Here is a 25,924-nt window from a genome sequence, read left to right on the forward strand (position 1 = left end):
ATCTTCGAAGGAATGGCTGGACATGCTGCCACTGCAGTAGCTCCATGTACCAGTACTGGCAAGGCCACGCCGGAGCAAGGAGGATCAGAAAGCAATGGTCTATGTTCGCCTTCTTCAACACGCTGGGGGCCATGGGGAAAGGAGGAAAGGCGTAGGCAAATACCTTGGACCAACTGATCAAAAGAGCACTGCCCATCGCCCCTGGATGCTAAAACCTGTTTGGAAAGCACATCATTTCCTTTTGTACAGAGAAGCAAACGGATTGATTGTAGGGTGACCTCACTGAATGGAAATGTTATCTACCGCTTTCTGTTCTAGTTACCGCTCGTGACAATATGACAATTGCCAGCTGAGTGAATCTGGGTGATCGTTCTGGCAGCCTGGCAGATATTCCACTGTAATGTCTATCTTGTGTGAAATGGTCCAGTTCCACAGCAGCTGAGCTTCTTCTGAAACGATCTTGGAGGTTGCTTAGCTAAAAAGAAAATGGATGTTGCATTGTCAGTTCTGGCTAGGATTGATTGACCTGCCAATCTGGGGAGCAACGCTTGTAAACCTAGTCTTATGGCACAGAGTTCTAACACATTGATATGGAGCCTCTTCTTTGCACCTAACCAGAGGCCTATGGTTGAAAGCTCTTGCAGGTCAGCTCTCTATCTGCCAATGAACACATCTGTGGTGAGTAATAACCACTCTGTTATTGGCAAGAAAGACCTGCATTTAGGTTTTCTGGAATCCTCCACCACATAAGAGCTTGTTTAAAGCACCTTCTGACGCGGACCATATCTTTCCATGAGCCTTCTACCTGTTTCCATTGCAAATCCAGCTCTCGCTGAAAAGGTCTCATACAAAGCCTGCCAAATGGAATAAGGCCTATACATGATACCATCAGGCCTATCAGGGACTTGTATTGCTTCACTTTAGGCCTATCAGGGACTTGTATTGCCTCACTTTAATTTATTGTTTTCCGGAAATAGTCTTTGCTATTATCGATAACTTTCTCTCACTCTTTCTGCCGATGGAAAGACTTTTTCGACTGCGTGTCAAGTATTACTCTCAGAAACTGGATATTTGTTTGGGGTTCCAACAATGTCTTCTCCCTGTTCAAAGTGAGATCTAATCTCCAGAAAAGAGTGATGAAAGCATTTATGGAAGCTTTTGCCCTTTCCCAGGATGGCACTTTCACTAACCTGTCGTCCAGGTATGGGAACACCTGGTGACCTTCTTTCCTGAGAAAAGCAGCAACTGGAGTGAGACATTTGCTGAATATTCTCAGCGCTGATTTGAGTCTAAAAAATAGCACCTTGAATTGGTAGTACTGACCCGCTACTTTGAATCGAAGGGTCTTTCTGTGTTTTTGATGAATGGGTATGTGGAAATATGCTTTCCAAAGGTCCAAATAGGTTAAAAAAACTTTCCTGCATAATCAGGAAGACTTCCTACAAAGTAAGCATCCAAAATGACTGTTTCTTTAGAAACTTGTTCAGCTCTCTCAGAACCAGTATTGGTCTCCATTGACCTGTCTTCTTTTTGATTAGGAAGAACCTGGAATAAAAACCTTGATTACTTTGCGATTTGGGGACAATCTCTTTGGCTCTGTCCATCACCACTCCCTTTTGTACTCCTTTGAAAAGATCAAAAAGTTTTTGAGAGGGACCCCTAGTGCAACTAAGGGAATAGAGGTACTATACCAGACTTAAAGAGGGGATTCCCTTAGGACATCAGATGTGAATTACAATTCTACCAAATATTCTGCAGTGCTGCAGGATACCGTGCAAACATCCTACTACATAAGGACTAAATTAAAAAACATGTATATTTTATTCAGCCAATCTCCTGGCACATTTATTAAAAACACAGATTATTACACAATATACAGTATATTTATCATACACTCACAGGTACCATGAATCTTTCAATTCGTTGAGTGTACTCGTTCTTACACAGTCAATAAAATATCATAAAAACATTTTCTAGCAACAATTTATCAAAACACCTTATTTATGCATTGTACATCGATTATGGCCTGCATAATCCAAACATAGAGACAACATAAAAGACGCAAAAGAAGCACAATTGAATATTAGCCAAAAGGAGGGTACAATGATAAATGTTATATATTGACCACAGGCTGCCAATGTCAATGTGCTAAATAATTAGACAAGGTTGAGATCTTTTCTTTTATGTTGTCTCTATGTTTGGATTATGCAGGCCATAATCGATGTACAATGCATAAATAAGGTGTTTTGATAAATTGTTGCTAGAAAATGTTTTTATGATATTTTATTGACTGTGTAAGAACGAGTACACGCAACAAATTGAAAGTACCTGTGAGTGTATGGGAGTCTTTAAGTCTCCTTTGAAAAGAAGTACTGTTCTAAGGAGACAAGGCTGGTTAAGATCCATAACCTTCCGTACTGAGGCCCAATTAAAAAACTTAGAAATGCATTTTGATGGGGTAGCTCATTTTGATAAACACGTTGAAGCTTTGCAAGGCCTTAAAAATGACACTGACACAGGAAAAGGGGTAGGACTGTTGCAGTTTTGCAGATTTGGAATATCTACTTTTCATGGCTCATGAAGACCACACAATTTCTGAGCAGGACTCAACAAGTATGGAGGTTAGGGACAATCCTATTATCCTGAAAGACAGTCTGGATACGATCAAGGATACTCCTGCAAACAAAACTAGCGGCAGACGTAGGTCTTAAGGAACAGAGAAGTTCCTCACAAGCACAAACCAATGATAGTCAGAAAAGGGCTTGACTCCTGATTCGTACCCCATTTTCCATCTGGTCCTCAGAAGTTGGAGGGAGAGAATTTCCCTTTTTGCTCTTGCATGGAAGAACATAACATCAGACAAATGGGTGGTACAAATTGACCAATCGGGCCATCAGTTGGATTTTATTCAGAGACCCCCAGTTTGCCCACCAAGAATGAAAACAATCTTCAACTGAAGGAGCTGCAAATTTAAAATCCTATGCCTCCTGCCAACTGCTGAAAATCTGGATTTGAAGCATTCATCACTTAGTTAATAATCAAAGAAGTTAGTTCTCCTTCCTTTAGGATAGCTGTATCTATTTCCCTCTTATTCTTAGGAATAAGTTCCAGTAATGGAGTAAAGTCATGCCACATCTGGTGATCATAATGACCTAGAATTGCCAGGGCATTGGCTACCTTAATCATAGTTACTGCCATAGAGGAAATTCCCCAGCCCAGATCATCAATACATTTGTTATCCTTGTCTGGCAGACTAGATGATGGGATTTTTTACGTTTTGATTCTTCTCTGAGCTGCTAAAGCAATTACTAAATCTGGTACAGTATGACCAGTGAGGCAAGCTGGAGCTGAATCCGGGACCTTGTATTTCTTCTTCAGACAAGATATCACAGCTGGAACAGTAGCAGGTGTCTTCATTAGTTTTAGACCTTCTGACCAGACAAAATCAAGAATGAGTATGGACTTAACGTATTTCCATGGTTGTTATTTGCAGTCATAAAGAAAGCATGGATGATCTACAGAGGCCATAGGTCGGCTGAATTTCTTGGCTCCTCTTTTAATCAATGAATGAAATTTAGAGATATCATGTGTAGCATCCTGTGGAATTGGGCCGTCATTTCCACTTGGGACAATGAATTCTCGCCCGTTAATATCCCTTCCATCATCGTCTGGTGGTAGCTCTCCATCCTCTCTCTCTATATCACAATATCCAGAACTATTAGAATACATACCATCCATATCTTCTTCATGGACTGATACACTTGGCTTTGGAGGAGGGAGGAGGTAGTGGTGATGGCTGCCTAGGAGGTGAAACTAGTAAAGGATCAGGTTGAGGAGGTGGGAGGATGGGTGCAGTAGGTACCCAATGTTAGGATTATTAGTTGGTTGCTGCAGCAACAACTTATTAAAAGTATCTATCATCTGTTGCAAAGTTGATAAAAAAGCCACTGGCACTTCAACGACATCTGGTTATCTATACTATTTAGCCGGTTTCTGCCTTAAATCAATGCCAGTACTCCCAGACTTGTACTCCTGTTGATACACATATTCACTGTAGGACTCCTCCATTGCTTCCTCTCCAAAATCTGGGACATATCTCACATCCATTTGTGTTGTTCTGTATGCTGTCAGGAAGTCATACTCACTAGCCTCTTCTTCTTGATCTGACTGCGATAACTGCACTGGCGGTGAATCTGTCACTGTTAAAGGTGAATACACATTTTGTCACATGTTTTTTATTGGTTGCGTGGTTCTCGACGGCGATGCCATCAACGGTGTCTCCACTGTCAATGCTATTGTCATCATCAACGGATTGCACGACAATGTAATTGACGATAATGTCATCATCGAAGGAATGCCCGTTGTCGACAGTATCTTCATCATTGATGATGGAGTTGAAGTTGTGGACAGTTTCATCACTGACGAGGCTTCCTTTGAAGACTTCTTTTTCACTACAGGTGAATCTTTGTAGTGCTGGACTTTGGTTTGTCAGCAGAGGAGGTGGCTTCAAGCGCTATACCAAATCAGAAACTGTATAAGTCTCCTCTTGTGCACTGCCTTCAAGAAAGTGCATGGAGGGGCACTTCTCACTGAATCTTCCCCTAAAGAGGGAGCATTTCCTTAAGGAGGAAAATTCTCTTTACTCATAAGAAATAATGCCAACCTCCATTCTCTGTTCTTAAGAGTCTTAGTTGAGAAACACACACAATCCTTACATTCTGCTGATTTATTTTTAGGATAAAGACAATAAATACACTGAGAAGGCGGGTCATCAGTATACATTATTAGATAAACAGATTTTAAAAGGCAATATCTTCTCTTTGCCAGCCATGGTGGCAGTTGGCAATAGGTAATTGTCAGACCAAATAATCTCCATGTTGTAAACATTATAACAATCTTCCCTACAAACAACTCACAGTCCAGTAGTGCTGCAGATAGGGCTGGTTCAATTCCCAGGCGGAACAAAATGGAAACAATTTAAGGTTCGCTGAAAGGTTACAGCAGACCTCTGACAGGGGACTCCTTCACACACGACGTGCGGTAGAAATCTGAGCCGTAGAGGCCTCTAGGGGGAGTAAGCCTCCACTTCATTGGCTGAAGTTTGGGTTATTTGAAATTAGGTGGATGTGCTACTAAACATACTATGTTGTTTAGGGCAGATTGCCATTTAACATTATATACTGTATGCTGTACATTTTTCACTACATACTGCTATTTTAATGTACCCGTGATTCCCAGCCTGATGACGGAGAATGATTCAAGCATGAGAATATATAAAAGATCCAATGTTGGACAACACTTGTTGTTTTCAAGACCTCTTTGGTCCAAACAGAACATTTATGAGGTACAAATTCTGTCAATTAATGGCAGATCAGCAGTAAAGATAAAATGAGAAGACAAACAACTCTGTAACCTAATGAGCCAAAAACATGAGTACGGCAATTACACTGAGTAAGCCACATAGAGACACCATTTCATCATGCAGATTGTTGCTCCACGTCCCATATCCACCAAACACACATGTAACCCAACACAATGAACTCCACATCCCACTAGGAAAGTAAGCACTTCAATTATAAGAGAATTGGTGTATTTTATCAGGAAAGAAACAATTGGTGTTTTATCCTCCAGGAGGATCTTATCTACTGAAAGACCTGTGCCATGGCGACTATAATCAGATGCCATTAAGCATCACTCTCCACTGGTGCTAAGACCAGCGTACAGCCACGGATATGGGTAGAGTTCACCACATAACCAGCACAGCCTTGACAGTGGATCAGCAGATTGTTGAATCCACAGTGGGAAAACATAAGGCAAGTCAGAAAAACTGAGCAAGGAAGACGTAGCTTTGCCTGGCCTGTGAGGAATTTCGATGCTCTCTATCTAAACCACTGTTATGGGCCATTCCTCAGATTTTAAGTGTTCGAATGAAAGGTCATCATGGATGGTCAATGGACATCTTGCCTCATTTGTAAACATTCTGAATTACTCAAAGTTTTATTGAAGATCATGACCTTGCTTCACAAGACTCCTTTGATATGCGCCACATATTTTAGTGCAGTTCGTTGGTCTCACAGCAAAGTACTGGATTATGATGCAAAGGGTGTACACCCAAAGTAAACCACCACACGTATGGGAGGGTGTCCACTGCCTCCCTCCCCACACTATGGGGAGAGTGAATGTCAGTGGCAGCTGATTCATAGTACCATCACACAGACCTTTTTACGCGTACCCTTGGAAAATGTGTGCAAACTTTCAGAGTAGGATCTTTCCAATGTTCTTGATTGTGTGGTGTGGGATTGAAAATACACATGTTGGGCATCGAGACCATAAAGGATGTGGCTGTTTTGCTTTGTGAGGGCACATTATGTTGCATAAGATCGTGGTTCTCTTTATCTGTATTAAGACCCTTTTCAATGTGTTGTCATTAAAGCACACCCTGGGAGCTGTGCCTCAGAGACCTCTTTGCAGTCTTGACATTCGGTTTCTGGACTACAGCCTGCTCTGCCCCCGTACCAGGTTAAGACCAGTTTGACTGTCTCAGAAGCAAAGATACAGTTCAGCCCAACTTGGGATGTCTGGATTGTAAGTGCTTAGTATTCGTCTCCTTTCCCATCCAGACAGGAAACACAATACATATCTACAGAGATACACCCTGGTTCTGACTGGCTGGGGATGAAGGGGCCGAAACTTTGGTCTAGCTGGGGCTTCCTGCTAGTGCTGCAGTGTTGGAAAAATACTAATGCTATGGGTCTTAGAAGTGTTACCTCTGTAAACGTGGGAAGGAACTCTGGCCGCACCAGCTCAGACAATGCAAGACGGGTAGCTGTTTCCCCAAAAGCTATGACTGATCCTAAGTTCAAAGGCAGAGGGAAGTGGTGCCATTGCTTGGGAGATAAAGATATCAACCGCCCGGTGTTAAGAGGTGTTGCCCTGACAGAAAGGACAGATCAAACATCAGCTGGCAGACCCATGAGGTGGATTCCTTGAAAAGGGAGCATGCCCATGATCCTGGAGGGTCTGCAGCCCAGCTGACCTGGACCACAAGTGTAGGCTCACAAATATCCTGTGCATCAGCAGAACACTGAGGATGGACTGGAAGCAATATACTGCTGTGGCTGTTGGTGAACCTGCACCGCACTAACTTGTATACAGTACCTGGGACAGTGACCCTTTAATAAACTGCTTGACCTACTGAACACTGCAGAGTCAAGCGCACAAATGGAGTAACTTAAGTAGCAAATTAGTGTGCAGTAGTTCCAGAGACCTTGGGGCACTACTGGTGAAAAGCAGCTACTTACGAGAAAACTACCTAGTATACATGGACTGCCCCAAGATGGGATAGAAAAAGGCCCCCACTCAGTGTCCCAAAGCTGGAGTTACAAACTAAGCACCACTGGGCAGTGAAAGGGATGAAAAGTAATATCTTGAGAGACTGAACCAAGTGGTGCATTTAAGTTTTTTTGATGCTTTCTCGTGATATTCTATCTATTTTGCTCTCTCGTGGTATTTTATCTATTCTGCTCTCTCGTGATACTCTATCCGGAGAAAAAGGGCAGGTGTGGATTGGACATTGTAGTCAAAATTTACATATTGGCAAAAAAACAAACTGTGATCCCCAAAACAACTAGATGATCTTGGCATCAAATAATGTAATTCTATTTTTTTATTTATCTTCAAAGTGTGCACTTTACAGTCATCTGGTATGGGGTAAATGCTGCAATATGGAGTTTAAAAATTTCAAACGCTAGTTCAGGTAGGTACCTTTGTTTATAGCTTTTTCACCAGGAAAAACGGGAAAGCACAACTGCAAACATTAAAAGCTATTTATTTAGAACTTTCCATTATTGTGACCCCTTGGGTATTTTAGAAGCCATAAATAAATCAATCAAAAGAAGCAAATGATGACAATTAGGTATGTAGCCATGGACATAAATAACGGAATGTGCCATATATTTCATTTTGCACCCAGTATCGATATTTAGCCTTTGCAGAAACTCCCCGTTTTTCCATAAGGGGCAACTGAGAAACAGTGAGGTGAAGTTGTTTGTCTCAGATCACATAATATGCTGGATCACAGAATACAGTCAAATGTTGGAGACAGGATTAAAACTGAAGCTTCACGATTCCCCAATTTAGCCACTAGGCAGGTCACTGAAACTTGCCACACAGAAATTAATTGTCAAAATCATCTTTAATTCGAACTCTTGCATTTCCAACATATACCCCCTTACTAAAGATGAGAGAACGCCTTCTACTTGTCCAGAAATGTACCACCAAAGAAGATTAGAGTGGAAGGTGCTGGTGGAATATTCCACAAACTATGAAAAAAGTCTTGGTTGGTGAAAAGATAAATAACAGTCATGAAAAGAAGGAAACATATATCTGTCATCGGCTGGTGAAGATACAGTATGCCAGTTAAATGGGAGACGTTGCTCTTTCTTTCAACATATACAGGTCCTATGGTTTTTCTAAGCAAGGCAGGGGGTAAAATACACCTGAAGGGAATCCATGGATATAATATCACGATAACCATGCGATTAATGAATGAATACACAGGTGTTATATGGCTTTCAAGAACAGACAGAAGCTGGCCAAGAGGGAATTCGGAAGAATTATCGTCAGTTCGGTACATCTGTAATGAAAGCAGGGATTAAGCATGATATACGAAGGTCTCTGCTTTCCTTTTAGAGGCACCAGTCTGTCAGTAACACCCTCCCCCATTTTCCACACTGACTAGGCTCCCTCAGATGCTGAGGTCAAGGCTCTGGTCGCATCTGAGTACATGGACCTGTCTTACCCGAGGAGATGGGCCTGTGATCTCCAAAAAGGATATACACTGATTATCTCACCTGATCAAATGAGTTTGTGGTCTCACATAAGGACATGCTCTGATGGTCTCACCTGAGGAGACGGAGTTGCAGTTTACTCAAACCCAAAGGAGATGGGCTGGCAGTCTCACCTAAAGATGTATGCTTGTAGTCTCACCTGAGGAGATGGGTGTGCAGAATTTATCAGAGTTCCTTCTCCGGATGGGTCCCATGTTGTGCAAGGTGGAAGAGCTGATGACAGAAGGACCCTGCCTAAGGGGGGTGATTGGTGCTGTGGCTGAGGTAGGAGGGTGAGGTAAGCCATCAGGGTAGGTATCAGAGCAGCTTTTTGTAAGTGTTGCACTGGATACGAGGTTCAGCTGCAAGGAACGGAAAAAAGCAAATATAATAAATAAATGTATTAGCGAACAGCCAGATCTGAAAAAGTATTGGCAGCTAGGGCACTCAGTCACTGCACTACCTAAAGTAATCACCCATACAGAATTGGATGAGAGATGCCCACCTCAAATGACCAGCTACGAGACAGTCGGCAAGATCTACTTGTAAAACCATCGAATCAGGGTAAAAGAGCATTTCCTACAAACCTTGAGACACAGCCATACACTGCAATGGGAGAGATGTCACCCAACATACCAGGGATAAGAGGCTCCACCCTACATACCAGGGGCATAGACACCACGCTACAGACTAGGGGATGAAACCCTTACTAAACAATTTAGAGAAATAAACCACAACTTATAGACCAGGGGAATAAACCCTCACCATGCAAAGCAAGGAAGAACCTGCACCATACTCATAAGGGAAAGACAAACACACCCTACAGATCAAGGGAAAGACCTACCCTAAAAACGCACTAACCACTGGAGCCTGGAGAGGATATCCAGAATTAAAAAGCATGCACCTACTCTAGCTCTTAGGAATACCAATGAATCTGTTACCGAATGCACCAATCTGTCAGCAGTAAAGAGGAGACGAACGCCCAATAGCAGACAAAGAGATTCACATCTGTGTTTCTGTTTAGGGATTAAGCTGTCAGGACAAATCAATACATCTATTAACCAACACAGGAGACAACCTGGGCAGCAAGGAAAGCTTCCAGGATAAACGACAATTAGCACTTCACAGGACCAACTAAGAAGAGTGTTGTCTTCAAACCAAGGATGAAGCATGGCTCACAGAATTCCCATTGCCTCCTCCCCCAAGAGAGGTAGGGTGGAAACATTTGCCATTGTTTTAAAGGCTTCTAAAGACCATGGCCTAAATAAAGGTTCAGAAATTATGAGATAAACTTTCTGTCAATTAAGGGCATATCAACAGTGCAGATACAATAGTATATTTAAAAACATGTGTATGGTAATTAAAAAAACGACCTTCCCAAGAGGCCAACTTCCAAGATCTAGTAAACCAGAAGATAAAGGACAAAAGACTCCAATCCCAAGAATAAGAGAGCGTTATTCACTTCAAAGGAGCATTGAATGCCAAACCGTTTCTGACGTGAGACAATGTGGACCATTCAAGGGGATTCTCACCTCTTCTATGCCAAGGGGGTTTTCTGGCTGGTCTTGTAGGAATTGAAATTAGTTAAGAGTGACTTTGAAAGGCATGGATAGAGGGACGGAATACTTACAGGTTGGCTGAAGGGCTTTGGTTCTGAGGGCCTCATGTGCAGGTGTGCCATCATTGCTTGAAGACGCTCGCTCTCCTTCGTAAGCTATTAGTCGTCCAGAAGCCAAAAGAGAGAAGCAGAAGGCTGCAGATTATTCTTTTTGTTATTACAAAACATTTCAAACAAGCATTCATGAAATTAAACTAACAAGTAAGTGGAAAACCGCAACCTGAGTAGAGCTGAAGCATGGAGTGGGAAGGGATTTTTTTTACTTATATCACACTGTACAGAGTGAGCCTAGGGGAGATGTATACTTTGTCTCCAGATACTGCAAGTCTCACATATTTCAAGTGAGCCACAGCGCCTACAGAAGTCTACCTTTTTGTATGTGAACCTCAAACCTTGGTGCAGTCAAAAATGATGTTAGTCTTGCAAAGAGAAAAATCTCACTCTCTGAGAAACCAGTCTCTCCCATTGAAGCATAGTCTCTCTTTTCTAAAAATAATTTGTATTGTTTTTTCCATTTTATAAACATAATCTGAATTTCTAAAACAAAATCGAAAGTTAAACTGTAAAGATCCCATCTTCCTCGGATTATAAAAACAATCAAATTCTTTATCATATTCGGAACCATCCAGTAAGGGAAAACGATAAAACGCTTCCGTGACCTTTACACTCTAGCTCAAGTTTGCACCCGCTTGATGCCCTAACAATCTACTGGGGAGGTAAGGCAAGGTTGAAGTATTGCAAACACTAGCCAATTTACGCCCTCAAATGTTCTAGGGCATTCCCTGCCACTGTAAATCCACTCCCAGCAGCCAAGTACCAGATGATATTAGTGCACCATACTTCCACTGTTGCGGGCAGAGATCTACTGCATCTTTAGTTTTAAATCCCTACCGGTCAGAATGGTTTAGCCTTAAAGTCCAGTCTCAATCACTAGCTGCAAGCCTCATTCTTAGAGTACAATCTCACCCGTGACCAGTCTCAATGGCATCTATAACTTTCAAGGAACCTTGCCATTTTAGAGTCTGAGTTCGTCAGTTAAAATTATAATCTTTCTCCAAATCCACTGAATCCAATTCCTGTAGACATTTAAACCTCCATATTTCTAATAACTATAACTTGTCTTTATTTTTTGCCATTCGCATGGGTGTTAAGGCGACAACTGATCAGGGCTGAACCTTCTATGACTGGAGCCTGAATTTTCTAACTGTTGTGGCTCTAGAGTGCATCCTAAATGCCCCTAACAAGTGCCGTAGATTCCTACACTGTCGGCGGTAGTTTCTAGCGACTATATGTGTGGTTCTGAGGTTCCGTAGAGTAATGCAGAATTACAGAATCTGTAATTCCCCGTCTATATCTGCTAGCAATTTCTCCTTGTCCCCCAGAGTTTTGCATACAGATTTCATCTGCTTTGAACAGCCGGTGCCTTCAAGTAAAACCTGTAATTTCAATATAGCTTGGTAACTTATATCCCTATTTGAATTAAACTTAAACCCAACAGCACTCATTATGGAAAATTAAATCTAGATTTTGGTTTTCACCCATAATGGCCTACATGTTGGTGGTCTTCACCTACTGAGGGGAGTTTAATATGTGTCTCTAAACACCCCCAACACTGACCAGGGACAAAGAAGATGCCTGACCTTTTTGGTCCAACGAGGTTCATGGCCTCCTTTGTCACGCACCTCAGGGCATTCTGAGACCAAAGACAACAATCACCTTGTGGACCCATGGGGCATACCTCACCTCCAGGACCTAAGGTAGACCCAGCACTTTCTAAGTTCCAGAAACTTAAAACACAGTTCTTCAAGAAGAACCCCATGGGCAACCAATAAGGAACTTCCCTGCTCCCCCAGGCTCAGGTACATACATAATAACACCAGAAGGGGTAGGGAGGATTCAAAAACAAGAGCATGCAGTGGCACAAATAGTGTTGTATAAAACAGCCCTTACTCACACACAAATGTGTGTGACATGCTTCATCTTCAGGTCTGCTTACAATACACCCTGACGTAGCCACGCACAGGTTGGAGCATAGGGTAGGGGAAGACAAACACAAAATAAACTTAGTAGGTACTAATCAAGTGACTAGGAACAGTGATAGAGATAGTGCAGTGAAAAGTGACTAAAACTAACTTGGGACTATCCTATATTTAAACTTGATTCAAGGGTCCCCCGGCCAGGATTAAAATAGTAAAGGATGGTCGTGTCTTGAGCTAACTAGGTACTTCTAACACCCCTCCTTAAACTGCCATAATTGTCAACATGTTTCGACCGTGCCAACATGCCCCCAGTTTAGGGTCAAACCGGTCTTCCTCAGGACTTCTACCAGTCCCAGTCGAAACACCCCTTGTTACCTTTTCTTGGTCAATTATCGGGGCTCAAAACACATAGATATTCTTCCGTGTGGAGGAAATTCCCCCTCGCACGAGGTACAATTACGAGTTCATATAGTAGTCGAACTCGAACTGGCGGAGGGCTAGGGGAGACCCCCTGTAGTCACACTTATTCCAAGGGTGGTGCTCCCCCTAAGGCTCGCCTCTCACCGACGTTCGTGTACGTCGGTGAGAGGCCAGCCTTAGGAGGAGCACCACCTATCCTAAATTGGAGAATCTGTTTATAGTCTTCTTGTTCATCTTTGAAATTATCCTTCTGATGATGATCATTCTCCTCTGTGCAGAGAGGGATTTATTCTGTTGTGACTGAGAGTATATTATACATGGTTACCTTACCTTATCTAGTCGAGATACTATGGAAAAAAGACAATTTATGCAATACCTAGAGCCAGATTCCTTTCTACGTGCCTTCCTAGCTAGTTTCTTAGATTTTGGGCTATGCTTCATTAAACATTACATTTGCTTTCCCTGAAATTCTTGGTGTTCCACACTTTTCGGCATTGACTGGATGTAGTTGCTTTTCAGCCCCAAAGCCTCTCTCTATGTGGTTGATGCAGAACTTTCCGATCTGATGATGTTCTTGTTTCAACTCAAGACTGGTGTATTGATGTATGTGTGTGCTCCAAAGTCTTTACCACTTGCGGCTAAGAATGGTCTTTAGGGTCTAAATAGGCCAAATATGGCAATGTGATTACTCTTTGAATCTTTTACATCTTTCACAGGTTTTTCCCCACACTTTTTTGCTTGGATGCCATCCTTGCATTTGTTGTGAGACATTAAAAACGTCATAGCGCTGAAATCCCTTCTTCACGTGGTAATAACTTAGACTATTGAAAAATTGGGCCCATATAGAGCAGCCATGTAGGACGTTCTAAGTCTGCAGGGAGTCAGGAAACAACAATGGTTAACTATGTTAATCCATGTCTGGCTGTCTCCAGAACTGATGTACTAAAAAGGAAGCCAACACTGCCTTCATTGAGTTGGTATAGTGCACCTCAAAAACGGATAAATTGGCAAGTTTTCCAGATTAATTTTTGCTATTTAAGTGCACTCCCTCGTTTGCATCTTTTAAATTTGACTGAACGATAAGCTAAGAATTTATATATTAAATATGCTATTTTACATCTAGCAACTTTTACTCAATCATGGGAAATAGCTTCCTTCCATTCTATGCATTGTCATCAAAGTAAAGATACTAATGAATCCAAAGACCATTTATTTTATATTTACCTCTTTTACCAAGGCCCCAGAAATAAACGGTTGATTCAAGCTTTGAAAAATCAAGGAATTTGATCATTTCCTGATCCACTTATAATTTGCAAAGTAGACTCTTCAATGATGATATGTATTACTATTTCTAAATCTTTGAATTCTTTGCGGCTTATCTGTGATAGCTCTAACAGAAAGAGTTTACATATAATCGAGAAGCATTCTAAATACTGATGGTCAAGTCACCTAGAATGAAACTTAGATATGTGTGACTCAACATTCATACATTTCCAGTTTTCAGGGAAGACCTCTGTAAGACTAAACGTCTATGACATTATTGTTAAACATGTAGTCACTGTCACTTTGGATATGGACTACAAGGACATTAAGTCACACCTTAACTGTTTTGAAGCTTGTAAGAGGCAGTTATTTGAAAAGTGCATAGGTGTTTATTACATTACAATATGTGGGGTTTACAAGAAGATGTTGAATAATCGATATTTTGAATGTTCATTTTGAACTGGTTGCAGAATCTATTTTTTAATACTGTTTGATATTGTTGTTTTTATAGGAGTTTGATGTATTTTGCAATCTGAAGTAAACCTGATTGACTGATTGATGTACAGGTTCCAGGGCGCACAGGGGTCCCAGAGAGATGGGAAAGAGTTACGAAACCATCCAGAGTGCAGATAGGTGAGAACGCATCTCCCAGGGCCTCCTTGAAAAATGGAAGTAGGGGTAGAAGCGAGTGCTGCTTCACCCTGCATCGATGGGGCCACAGACCATCCTGGGCACTGAGGACTGGCATACAGAAACAGTGCATGGCACTCTACTGAGGGGCGCACACCCCCAGAGACACCAAGGGACTGTGTCGCCACACCAGACATCATGGCGGCATAGCATGGCGCTGTCCGCGTGGGATGGCAGCACTGTCCTCCCTCTCATTAGGGCTGACAGATATGCCCCAGTGATGCTGGCTCGCAGGGCTCGGCACAGCAGGAGATCCGAGCTGAAAACTTTATAATTGGTAGCCTGGATGGCAGCTTCTCTCCACGCCTCACACTCAGACTCTCCGCCTCTCTCTCGGCCTTTTTTCTCTCACTTTCATTTCTTTAAGCTCCAGTAATTGCTTTTCAAACCTCAGTGCTTCAGAGCGTGTTTGGGAACAGGTTCTGATCACAGGCGGCCGAACCGCGGTCGCATTTCAACCAGTATGCACAATATATAACTGGCTTTCAAGTTTGAGGCCCCCTCTTCCTGCTGCAGAGCCTCACACCTCCTGTTCCGCCTGCTGGAGCCGTGCACCTCCTTCCCCTCCTGCCGAGACCCGCAAACCACCTCTCTCCAGCTGAGACAGGCGCACCTCCTGTCTCTCCTGCACAGACTGCACACACACCTCCTCTCCCTCCGTCAGGGATCGCTCCATCTATCCCTCATGTGGGAAACGCAATGCTTCCCTGTCTCATGGGACTGCACCCCTCCTCTTGCTCCTACAGGGGGCAGCACAGATCTTCTCCCTCTTGCAGGTGGGCTTGCCTTCTGAGCTCTTTCCTGTCTGGCTTCCTACCCTCCTGTTGCTCTTCCCAGAGGACTGCACCCCTTCTCTTCCTCCTACAGGGGGCAGCACATACCTTCTCCCTCTTGCAGGTGGTCTTGCCTTCTTATCTATTTCCTGCCTGATTTCAAACCCTTCTGTTTCTCTTCACAAAGGACTGCACCTCACCTCTTGCTCCTACAGGGGACAGCACATACCTTCTCCCTCTTGCAGGTTGTCTTGCCTTCTTAACTATTTCCTGCCTGATTTCAAACCCTTCTGTTTCTCTTCATAAAGGACTGCACCTCACCTCTTGCTCCTACAGGGGGCAGCACAGATCTCCCTCTTGCAGGTGGTCTTGTCTTCTTATCTATTTCCTGCCTGATTTCAAACCCTCCTGTTTCTCTTCACAAAGGACTGCACCTCAGCTCTTGCTCCTACAGGGGACAGCACAGATCTTCTCCCTCTTGCAGGTTGTCTTGCCTTCTTAACTATTTCCTGCCTGATTTCAAACCCTTCTGTTTCTCTTCACAAAGGACTGCACCTCACCTCTTGCTCCTACAGGGGGCAGCACAGATCTCCCTCTTGCAGGTGGTCTTGTCTTCTTATCTATTTCCTGCCTGATTTCAAACCCTCCTGTTTCTCTTCACAAAGGACTGCACCCCTCCTCTTGCTCCTACAGGGGGCATCTCAGATCTTCTCCCTCTTGCAGGTGGTCTAACGTACTTCTCTCTTTTCTGTCTGGTTTCATCTCCTTCTGTTTCTCTTCATAAAGACTTATATCCGCAAGCTTCACCCTGCCTCTTCTCCCCTTCTTCCTATGGGTGCTCACATTTCCTCTCCCTCCTCCTGACACCTTGCACCGTCTTTCTTTCTAGTAGGTGGCCTCAGCTCTAGGGTAAGCGCCCATTCCATCAGCCTGTAAGGTGCTCATCCCTGGGGAACGTGCCCATTGTATCAGTCCTGTAGGGGGGCTCAACCCTGTGGAATATGCCCATTCTATCAGTCCCGTTGGGGGGGGCTCAACCCTGAGGAACGCACCCATTCTATCAGCCTGTAGGGGGCTCAATCCTGGGGAACACGCTCATTCGATCAGTCCTGTAGGGGGCCTCAACCCTGGGGAACATGCCCCTTCTATCAGCTAAGGTGGCTCAACATTGGGGAACGTGTCCATTCTATCAGTACTGTTGGGGCGCTCAACCCTGGGGAACGAGCCAATTCTATCAGCCTGTAGGGTGGGCTCAACCCTGGGGAACGCTCCCATTCTATCAGTCCTGTAGGAGGGCTCAACCCTGGGGAACGCACCCATCCTATTAGTCCTGTGGAGGGCGTGGGAGGGGTGGGCAACATTGGGGAATGCGCTCATTCTATCAGTCCTGTAGTGGACCTCAACTCTGGGGAACGTGCCATTCTATCAGTCCTGTAGGAGGGCTCAACCCTGGTTAACGCACCCATTCTATCAGTACTGTAGGGGCGCTCAACCCTGGGGAACGCGCCAATTCTAGCAGCCTGTAGGGTGGGCTCAACCCTGGGGAAAGTTCCCATTCTATCAGTCCTGTAGGAGGGCTCAATCCTGCGGCACGCACCCATCCTATTAGTCCTGTGGGGGGGGGGGTCAACATTGGGGAATGCGCCCATTCATTCAGTCCTGTAGTGGACGCCTGTAGGAGGGGCTCATCCCCAGGAAACATGCCCATTCTAACAGTCCTGTAAGGGGGGCAAAATTGGGGAACACACCCATTCTATCAGTCCTGTAGTGGACCTCAACTCTGGGGAACGCGCCCATTCTATCAGCCAGTAAGGGGGGGGAGGGCTCATCCCTAGGGAACATGCCCATTCTATCAGTCATGTAAGGGGGGGGGGGCAACATTGGGGATCGTGCCCATTCTATCAGTCTTGTGGTGGACCTCAACATTGGGGAAGGTGCCCATTCTATCAGTCCTGTAGGGGGGGCTCAACCCTGGGGAATGCACCCATTCTATTAGTCCTGTGGGGGTAGGGTGGGCAACATTGGGGAATGCGCCCATTCTATCAGTCCTGTATTGGACTTCAATTCTGGAGAACGCTCCCATTCTCTCAGCCTGTAGGGGGGCTCACCCCTCTCTCTTCTGCAGAATGCCCTTGCCATTTTCTGCTGACATGCGCGGCCAGACTCCCCCTTTCTCTCCTAGTAGGCTCAGTCTAGTCTCACAAAGCTCTTCCAAACCACCACTGAGCCCATAACTGTATTTTCTGGCCTGACTTCCCATTTCTCTCTTAGGAGTGGCTTTGGAACTCTCCTGCAATGCTACTTCTCTACTACCTGAAACTTTATTCCGCTCGCTTATAGAGCTTGTCCTTCAACTGGGTTCTGTAATCCACTTCCTCCCTGTGAAGGGAAGGAGAAATGCCTCAAAGACACCCTCTATCATGGTGTAGTGTCAGGTTTTCCACCAATATCCCTTTTTTTAAAGACATTTGTCCAAAACATTGCAACTTACTGTCATCAATTTGTGCGCGACATGCTCTCCCTAAACAGCACTATCCTTTCTGCCTCTCCCTCCCAGTCTGTGGTATCTCATCTACCTACTTATTCTCCACATTCTTCCAGAGAGCTATGTCTCTAGTTTTCGTAGGAGCGAGTGGTGTCCTCAGTAGACTCGGTCTACTCTCACAGAACTCTTCCAATTCTCCTGCGAACCCTTAACCACAACGTCTGACCAAGACAAACACTCTTACTCAAAAGGAACATGTTACTTACCTGTGAGAATGGATTTGCAGCTTTTGGTGTAGTATTCACATGATGTGCACACTTTCCCAACTCAGGCGCTGATTATGAGTTGGTCAGTTTTCTGACCCAATGCAAACGCCTGATCATGGGTCAGAATTACGAGTTCAGTGGAATATACCACACACAGTAATTAACATGTGTGAGAGTGGAATATACCACACACAGTAATTAATATGTGTGATACAGTCCTCAACCTCCTCTAAATTTCAGTATGTCAAACCTTCTGGAATTTGAAAGGAAAAAGTATGCAGCTTACCATGACATGCAGACTTTGGTAGGTAAGCAGTAGAATCTGCATTTTATTCCTCAGAAACTCGGAAGAGATGCATTCTGTCCCCCTGATAAATTCCGACCCGCGGGAAGTTGGATTTTATTGCGTGGCACCCTCATAATCAGGGAGGTAATGTCGAGCTTTGAAAATGAGTTTTCCTTCAAAGTCTTTGTTCTGGTCATGTCTCAAATGACTTGTGATCACATCCCCTGAAACCCTCAATGAGCAGGACACTGACTCCACCTACATTCTTTTTCTGCCATCTATGTATAATGTATACATAATGAAAGGGACGGCGGACCTTAAAACTTCATATATTGACCCTGCATAGGACACTTTCTCCAAGCTGCAGTGCCCATTTCACCACACTGAAATCCACAATCCCTCAGTTACCACTCCCTGAGCTTAAACTCAGACTCACCTGTATCTCCAACTGCTGCACCACCTGCATCTGCACACGGCATTGTGCCGTGCTGCGGTCATCGAGGGCATGTTCAGTGTTGAGGTGTCTGTGGGCAAGAAGGCCAAAAATGTTTTTTAGAGCAGTGTGGCAATTTACAGCAAATAGACATGGAGAGAAACTCCCAATGTACACACACTGAGGAGGAAGGCACAGGGAAGGGACAGCGCATATATATATATATTACCTACTGGCGGTCGCCAGTAGGTAGTTATAGTTAGGATCGTTTTCCATAGGAAATCCGCAACATTCTATTGGGAATAACTTTTGCGCCGAATGAGGGATCTGCCTGTAATTTTCCTTAACTTTGCCTAGCTACGCTCCGCTCCTTCCCTGAAAGTTTCGGGGGGATCTGTCAAGCGGGGGCCGAGATAAAAGGGGGGTCCCAAAACATGTTTTCCCCATGGTAATTTCCATAGGGCGGTTGGACTCACTTTTAGCCCGAACGGCTGAATGGATTTCCACCAAACTTGGCAAAATTGTAGGGACTGGTACCCCGATGTGCCTTTGCTATGTCTCAAGATATATGCTCCAGTGGTTTTTACGAAAATTAACTTTGAAAAAATATATATTGGGCTACATTGGGCTATATATATGTTAGAGCCCAAATGTAGCCCAATGTAGCCCAAAGATGGCCACCAGAGACAAAAAAAACAAATGTAGCCCAAATAGCAGCCAGATGTAGCCCAACTATAGCCCAATGACAGAATGTCCCAGAGTGTTCTAAAGAACAACTAGAGCGCTAACAGTCTTACTTATGACAAAAGTATGGCACACCTGAAGTCATCTTGATTGGAATAAAGTGTTAACACTTAAAACATTTAATTTGCAAAGGAACAAAATGAGGGGGTTCGTTTTGCCATAGAAATTATGATTAGTGCTGAAGAAAGAAAAATTAGGGCCCATTTTGAGTGACTTCTCAAATCCTCCTATATTTCATTAAAAAAATTCTGATATGCAGTCTCCCAAGATGGCCACCAGAGACAAAAGAGCCCAAATGTAGCCCAAATATCAGCCAGATGTAGCCCAACTACAGCCCAATGACAGAATGTCCCAGAGTGTTCTAAAGAACAACTAGAACGCTAACAGTCTTACTTATGACAAAAGTATGGCACACCTGAAGTCATCTTGATTGGAATAAAGTGGTAACACTTAATACATTTAATTTGAAAAGGAACAAAATGAGGGGTTTCATTTTGCCATAGAAATTTTATATATATATATATATATATATATATATATATATATATATATATATATATATATATATATATATATATATATATATATGCTTCACACCAGTTATAGTTAGGAATTAGCATTTAAAAAACCTATTAAATTCACTGAAAAAACCATAGGTTTCACACCAGTTATAGTTAGGTGGAAATTCTACTAGCATTAAACCATTCCAATTCCCACGTTATAGTTAGTTGGACTCACTATAACTTGCGCGTGCAATGCACTGCTGATGACGTCACATATTACATCACTCATGACATGGTCAGTGACATAACTCATGACATCACTGATGACATCTCAAATGACATCACTGATGACATCATCCAGTGAATGTGTATCTTTCTGAAAAATAAATATTTTTTATATATATATATCTAAAGGTTGATGGAAGAATAAATGGGTAAATACATGTCTAAATGGATTTTTTTTGTGTAAAATTGATTGGCTAACTGACTTATTAAATGTATCTTAGTGAATACATATATTAGCGAGTAATGTTTAAATATTTAAATATCTGTATCTGTGTCTCACTTTGTGTATAAGTGGCTGCATGGGTTGGTGAGTAGCTACATGAGTGTCTATATGGGTTATTAGTTGTTTTTTTGAGTATCAGTATCAGTGTCTGTATGGTTCGGTGGGGGATATTACTTAGAGCACAGATGCATGAATGAGTGACTCACTATTTGTATGTATTTTGAAGACAGCATGTGTGCAAGACTGTATGGGTGGATGATTGTGTGTATGGGTGGGTTAGTGAGTATGTGTTTTTATAATTGATTATTTAAGAGAGTAAATATGTTTCCGTTTCTGTAGAAGTATGTGTAGTGGTCGTATATAGCAGTATAATCAAGTAAATGTTTTTTTGATAGTTTATTTGCATGTGTGAATTTGTGTGTGAGTAACTATATGGATGAGTATTAGTGTGTAACAGGATGTATAGGTGTATGAGTACATATGATGAGTAAGTACATGCATGAGTGACTATATAAAACTGTTGGTGAATGAGTGGATGTGTATGTAGATATTGGAATTACCTAATAAGTTGTTGTAATTGGTATTGGTTTCTCCTTTTTTAAGAAAATGTTAGTTTCTATTTTTGAATGTGTGTGTCAAAGGTTATTTTATGCTGATAGGAGGTCTGCCACTTTGTCACAAGGATGTTGTCATCAGTGATGTCATTTGAGATGTCATCAGTGATGTCACTGACCATGTCATGAGTGATGTAATATGTGACGTCATCAGCAGTGCATTGCACGCGCAAGTTATAGTGAGTCCAACTAACTATAACGTGGGAATTTGAATGGTTTTATGCGAGTAAAATTTCCACCTAACTATAACTGGTGTGAAACCTATGTTTTTTTCAGTGAATATATATATATATATATGCAAATGGTGTGAAGATGGGATACAGAGAGATATGGGCAAAGGGATCCTGTGCAGAGGTAAATGGAGAATATTCCTTGTGTAGGCATGAAGCCATAGAGGCTGTGCGATGGAGTTCAAGTGACGGACCCGACTAATGAGACTGCAGACTCGTGATGTTTTTTTTCCACTTCAGAAATGTCGAGATGCGGCTGAGATGATGTCACCATGCCAGAGTTTGACAGCCCTCAAAGGTGTCAGCAGCATCCAGCTAGAATGCTTTCTTACTAGGTTTTATTAGGAGCCAACTTCTCATCAGCTAAATACTGAGCAGAACAACATGCTGCTATAATCATGTAAACAATGGGCAGGACTCTTGGAGGTGCTTAGCTTAGTTGGTACGCATGGTAACCTGGGTAAAACCAATAAAAGGCCACAGTTCCAAGTTAAAGGTAATAGGGTGAAGGTCAACTGTAGTAACGGTTTAGAAGAGGTCTTGGGGTGGGGTGGGGGGTGTTTAATTTTCAACCAAGATCAGGGGAATTGCAAGGCATCAAGGTCTCAACGGCAAGTTAGCTTTGGGTCACTAGGAAGAAGGGAGCAAGAACATGCAGGGGCATTAAGGGTGCATTTTCTCAACTCCCTTGCCTTCACCACCTGCAGGCCATTGGAAGCAGGGAGCAAGAAAATGCAGGGGCACAAAGGGTGCATTTTCTTAACCCCATCGCCTTCACGAGCTGCAGACCCCAGGAAGCAGGGAGCAAGAAAATGCACGGGCACAAAGGGTGCGTCTTCTCAATCCCATCGCCTTCACAAGCTGCAGACCCTTTCAAAGCACTGGGAAAGCAGCAGGGCCTTTACTATGTTATGTCTGTGTCCAGTTATTTGTTACCTCCAATCTACGGTGTAAGCGTGGAATATGACACTGGACAATGAGTAGTGTTACGGAAGGAAGGGCATTAGCCTGCTCAAAGCATAGACGATAACCACAGGCCAGATGGAGAAGGGTGCCAGTGAAGGGGCTTGCACCAGAAATTAACATATAATAACAAATCAAGACAATTAGCAGCCAATCATGTAATTGCATAAAAGGTAGTACTTAAAAACGACGATTGCGTTTTCTGTGTGAAAGAACTCTCGATTTTTATTAGCAAACAGTGCAACCCTGGAAAACATAGAACGCAAAAGGAATATGTCCATAACAATTGTACAAACAATTACTGCAAATAAGTTCAGTAGAAAAACATGGCAGTTTTTCAAGCCACAATATAATGATTGCTCACAAGTACTCGTTGAGGCACTGGTCATACTCGGTCAAAAGTAAAAGTGCGTGTACTAGAAGTGACAACACGTTTCTGGTACCAACACATAATCAATAATTGCTGGTCACAGCTCTCACAAGGTACAGGGGCTGGTTCAACTGGACAGTCTACACTCCAGGATACGAGTGGTCGGTGCTTTAAATAACAAGCAAACATGTTGCTATAGCATTGAGAGTTAGACAACCTGCGCCTGACACATTCTCCTGACCCACTGAATTTGGAATGGCTGCACTCTCAAGCTAAATCCCATAGTTGGAACTATCATCAAAATAAATATAATAGATTGGCTAGACAGCATGCAGCAAATCATCTGTGACATGTTTGACCAATAGGACCTCGAAGAGATGTCATTGGGTTGTGAAGAGAGCCCTAGTTTACTCCAAGTTTTACCAGGAGGCTCAGTGATACAGAAGAGATCACTTGAACGCACTGCTGCCTATTGGTTAGAAAAGAGTAGGGCTTTTCTGATGACACCCTTGTAGGCAGAAAGGCTATCTGGTACAACTTGGTAATGGTGTAATAATGAGTGGTATGTTTAAAACACAAATAAACAGATCAGTGAAAATGATAAATAGTTGTGAAACCTAGACCCCTCTAGCCTGGATCCTGATTTGATCAATAAGTCATCTACGGGTAGCAGATACATTTAGGAGAGCCCCCTGCAAGCCAGAAAGCAGATGCATATGAACAAATATCCCCGTGCTGAGACTGATAACGGTTCCTGGTGCAGAGGTGCCACACCAGAGACATGTGACAAATGTCTTCCTTGCACTGGTGCACAGCAGAAAGATGAATGAGGCACCAAGTGTATAGACCTGGACAGGTATCACTTACCGAGAGAGGAGCAGAGACAGAGATCAGAAGAGCTAAAAAAAAAAGGCACAGGGCAACCACCTCCTCACTACTCTGGAGGGGGATATTTGAGAGAAATAGATAAAGGACCAAAGAACCCCGGTGCAGAGATGGACGTCAGAGACATATGCATAAGGGGGTAGATGTAAAGACTGAGACAAGAGACATGTACACAGATGCCTCGTAGTGATACAGACAGCAGAGAGACAGAAAAAAAGCCTCTAATAGTAAAAAGTGTAGCTGAGACACACTAAACAGATGGAGAAAAGTCACAGGGTACTGGCAACAGAAGGATGGATAAAGGCCACCAACGCAGGGAGGGCAGGAGAGGGGTGTTGACAAGTCTCCAAGTGGAGAGACAAATAAAGAAATATGAACAAAGGCCTAAGTCAGTCATGTGCAGGGTCATGGGAAAATACAAATAACAGTCTTCCCAAAGGTACTGTATACTTTGTTCCCATATAACAGAGCGAGGGCATACGCGAGCATACAAACACACACACACAGTCTCTCTCTCTTTTTCCCTGTCTCTCTCTCGCACTCTCTCTCAGGATTTTATAAAGCACCAATGACTTTCATAGATGAAGCTATCTGCTGTCTGTTTAATTTAGGTGCTATGACTACTGTCGCAATACAGGCTGCACCATCTCCCTGACTCTCCAGTGGCACATCTAATGCACACCTGGACAAATGTTCCAGTTAAAATGGGGGACAGAGAAAAATATACCCCTATACACTTGGCGTACTGAGTTGTGACCCCACACATTGTCACAATCATGTAACAAAGAGGCTGATATTGTATATCAAATGAATTATGCTCTGTGGGCCTATCCAGGCTTACAATGGCTGCAAACGCCGTGGCTACAACACTACTGTGAAGGAGACAATAAATGGATCAGGGACGACATGCATGATAAAAAGCAACATATTCTAGAAGGTGGGCAGGCTTTCATGCCAACAGGGAAGGAGCATTGTTTGCAATTTTAGGTGGCCTGCTGCCCAAATATGGGTATTTTCTCCGGTTCTCTTCTGAAGCAAAATGGGAGCAAACAGGAGACACCCTAGCCAAATTATTCCAGCCCCAAACAGAATATCAGAAAACTCCTCCCAAGGCCAGGCAAGATTCAGAGCCTTCAGAGAGCCATGTCCAAAAGCAAGCCCAATACAGCAAGAATGCATCCCTAGAGTAGAGGAGGGTGCTAGCAATCCATTAACAAAACCCTACCACAAAGTCAAGGAGGCGAAAAGAGATTAGTTATGGGGACTGTATAGGTTTATCATGTCCCAGGAGTGTGGAAAAAGGATTTAACATTTACCACGATAGCTTGCCGCCAATCAGTCTCCAAAAGGGTAGGCATGGGCAATTATTCCCTTGATATAGCTTGACTGGTGTACGTAAACACATCAATAGGGAGAACTTTTCAATGAAAAACAAAAATAACAAACAGGGTGGGACATCTATCATTGAGCTGCGGCATACAGGGGATGCCACTTGCATGGCACGTGGGAGTAAGCATCTGCTTGCAAAGCAAGGGGAAACATGTTGCAGGCACACAAAGAGCAACACTTGCCAGGCTCAGAGAGGGCACCGTCTGCCAGAGACAATCACACATCTGCAAGAAGCACAGGCGCCACCAGCTGCCTGACACGACAGGAGCAACATATGCCAGGAACACAGGGGAAAACACAAGATGAACTCGGAGCTGCACCAGAGCATAATGGGGAGGAGCTGATAGAAGCTGGCATGAATTGAAGGGAATTCAGCAGCCCCTACCCTGACTCAGCACGCCTCTCCCCCTCCAACTGCTGCCACCCTCCGGCTTTTTCCCTTCTTCAAGCTCCCAGAAATTCACTTTAGAAGGACTAAAAAGCACGGGCCATCACTTTCATCTGATGTCTTTGCTAAAACCTCAGCAACAAAGACATCTAATTGCAAATGAACTAATTAAGTAAAGCTCTGTCGAAGCGTGAAAACAATGTGTCTGACCTAGAGTGCGCAGACAGTGGCGGTAATGAGTATGGAGCGCACGCCATCACACAGTCCATGCAACATCCGGCGGGCAAGA

At 43.4% G+C, this 25,924-nt stretch overlaps 1 protein-coding gene across 5 annotated transcripts in view; it reads right to left on the reverse strand.

The window, feature by feature from the left end:
- The window catches only part of FOXP4 (forkhead box P4), a 305,951-nt gene that overhangs the window by 64,326 nt on the left and 215,701 nt on the right, over nucleotides 1–25,924 (reverse strand). For all 5 annotated transcript variants that reach the window (XM_078644738.1, XM_078644739.1, XM_078644736.1 and 2 more), the window contains exons 9-11: nucleotides 19,045–19,132; nucleotides 10,459–10,542; nucleotides 8,989–9,190 (exon numbers count right to left, since the gene is read on the reverse strand). In XM_078644738.1, coding sequence (XP_078500864.1) covers nucleotides 8,989–9,190; nucleotides 10,459–10,542; nucleotides 19,045–19,132 — 374 coding nt within the window. The remainder of the gene's footprint in view (nucleotides 1–8,988; nucleotides 9,191–10,458; nucleotides 10,543–19,044; nucleotides 19,133–25,924) is intronic.

The sequence above is a fragment of the Lissotriton helveticus genome, chromosome 5_1 (genome assembly GCF_964261635.1).
Source record: "Lissotriton helveticus chromosome 5_1, aLisHel1.1, whole genome shotgun sequence".
In the NCBI taxonomy this organism is placed as follows: domain Eukaryota; kingdom Metazoa; phylum Chordata; class Amphibia; order Caudata; family Salamandridae; genus Lissotriton; species Lissotriton helveticus.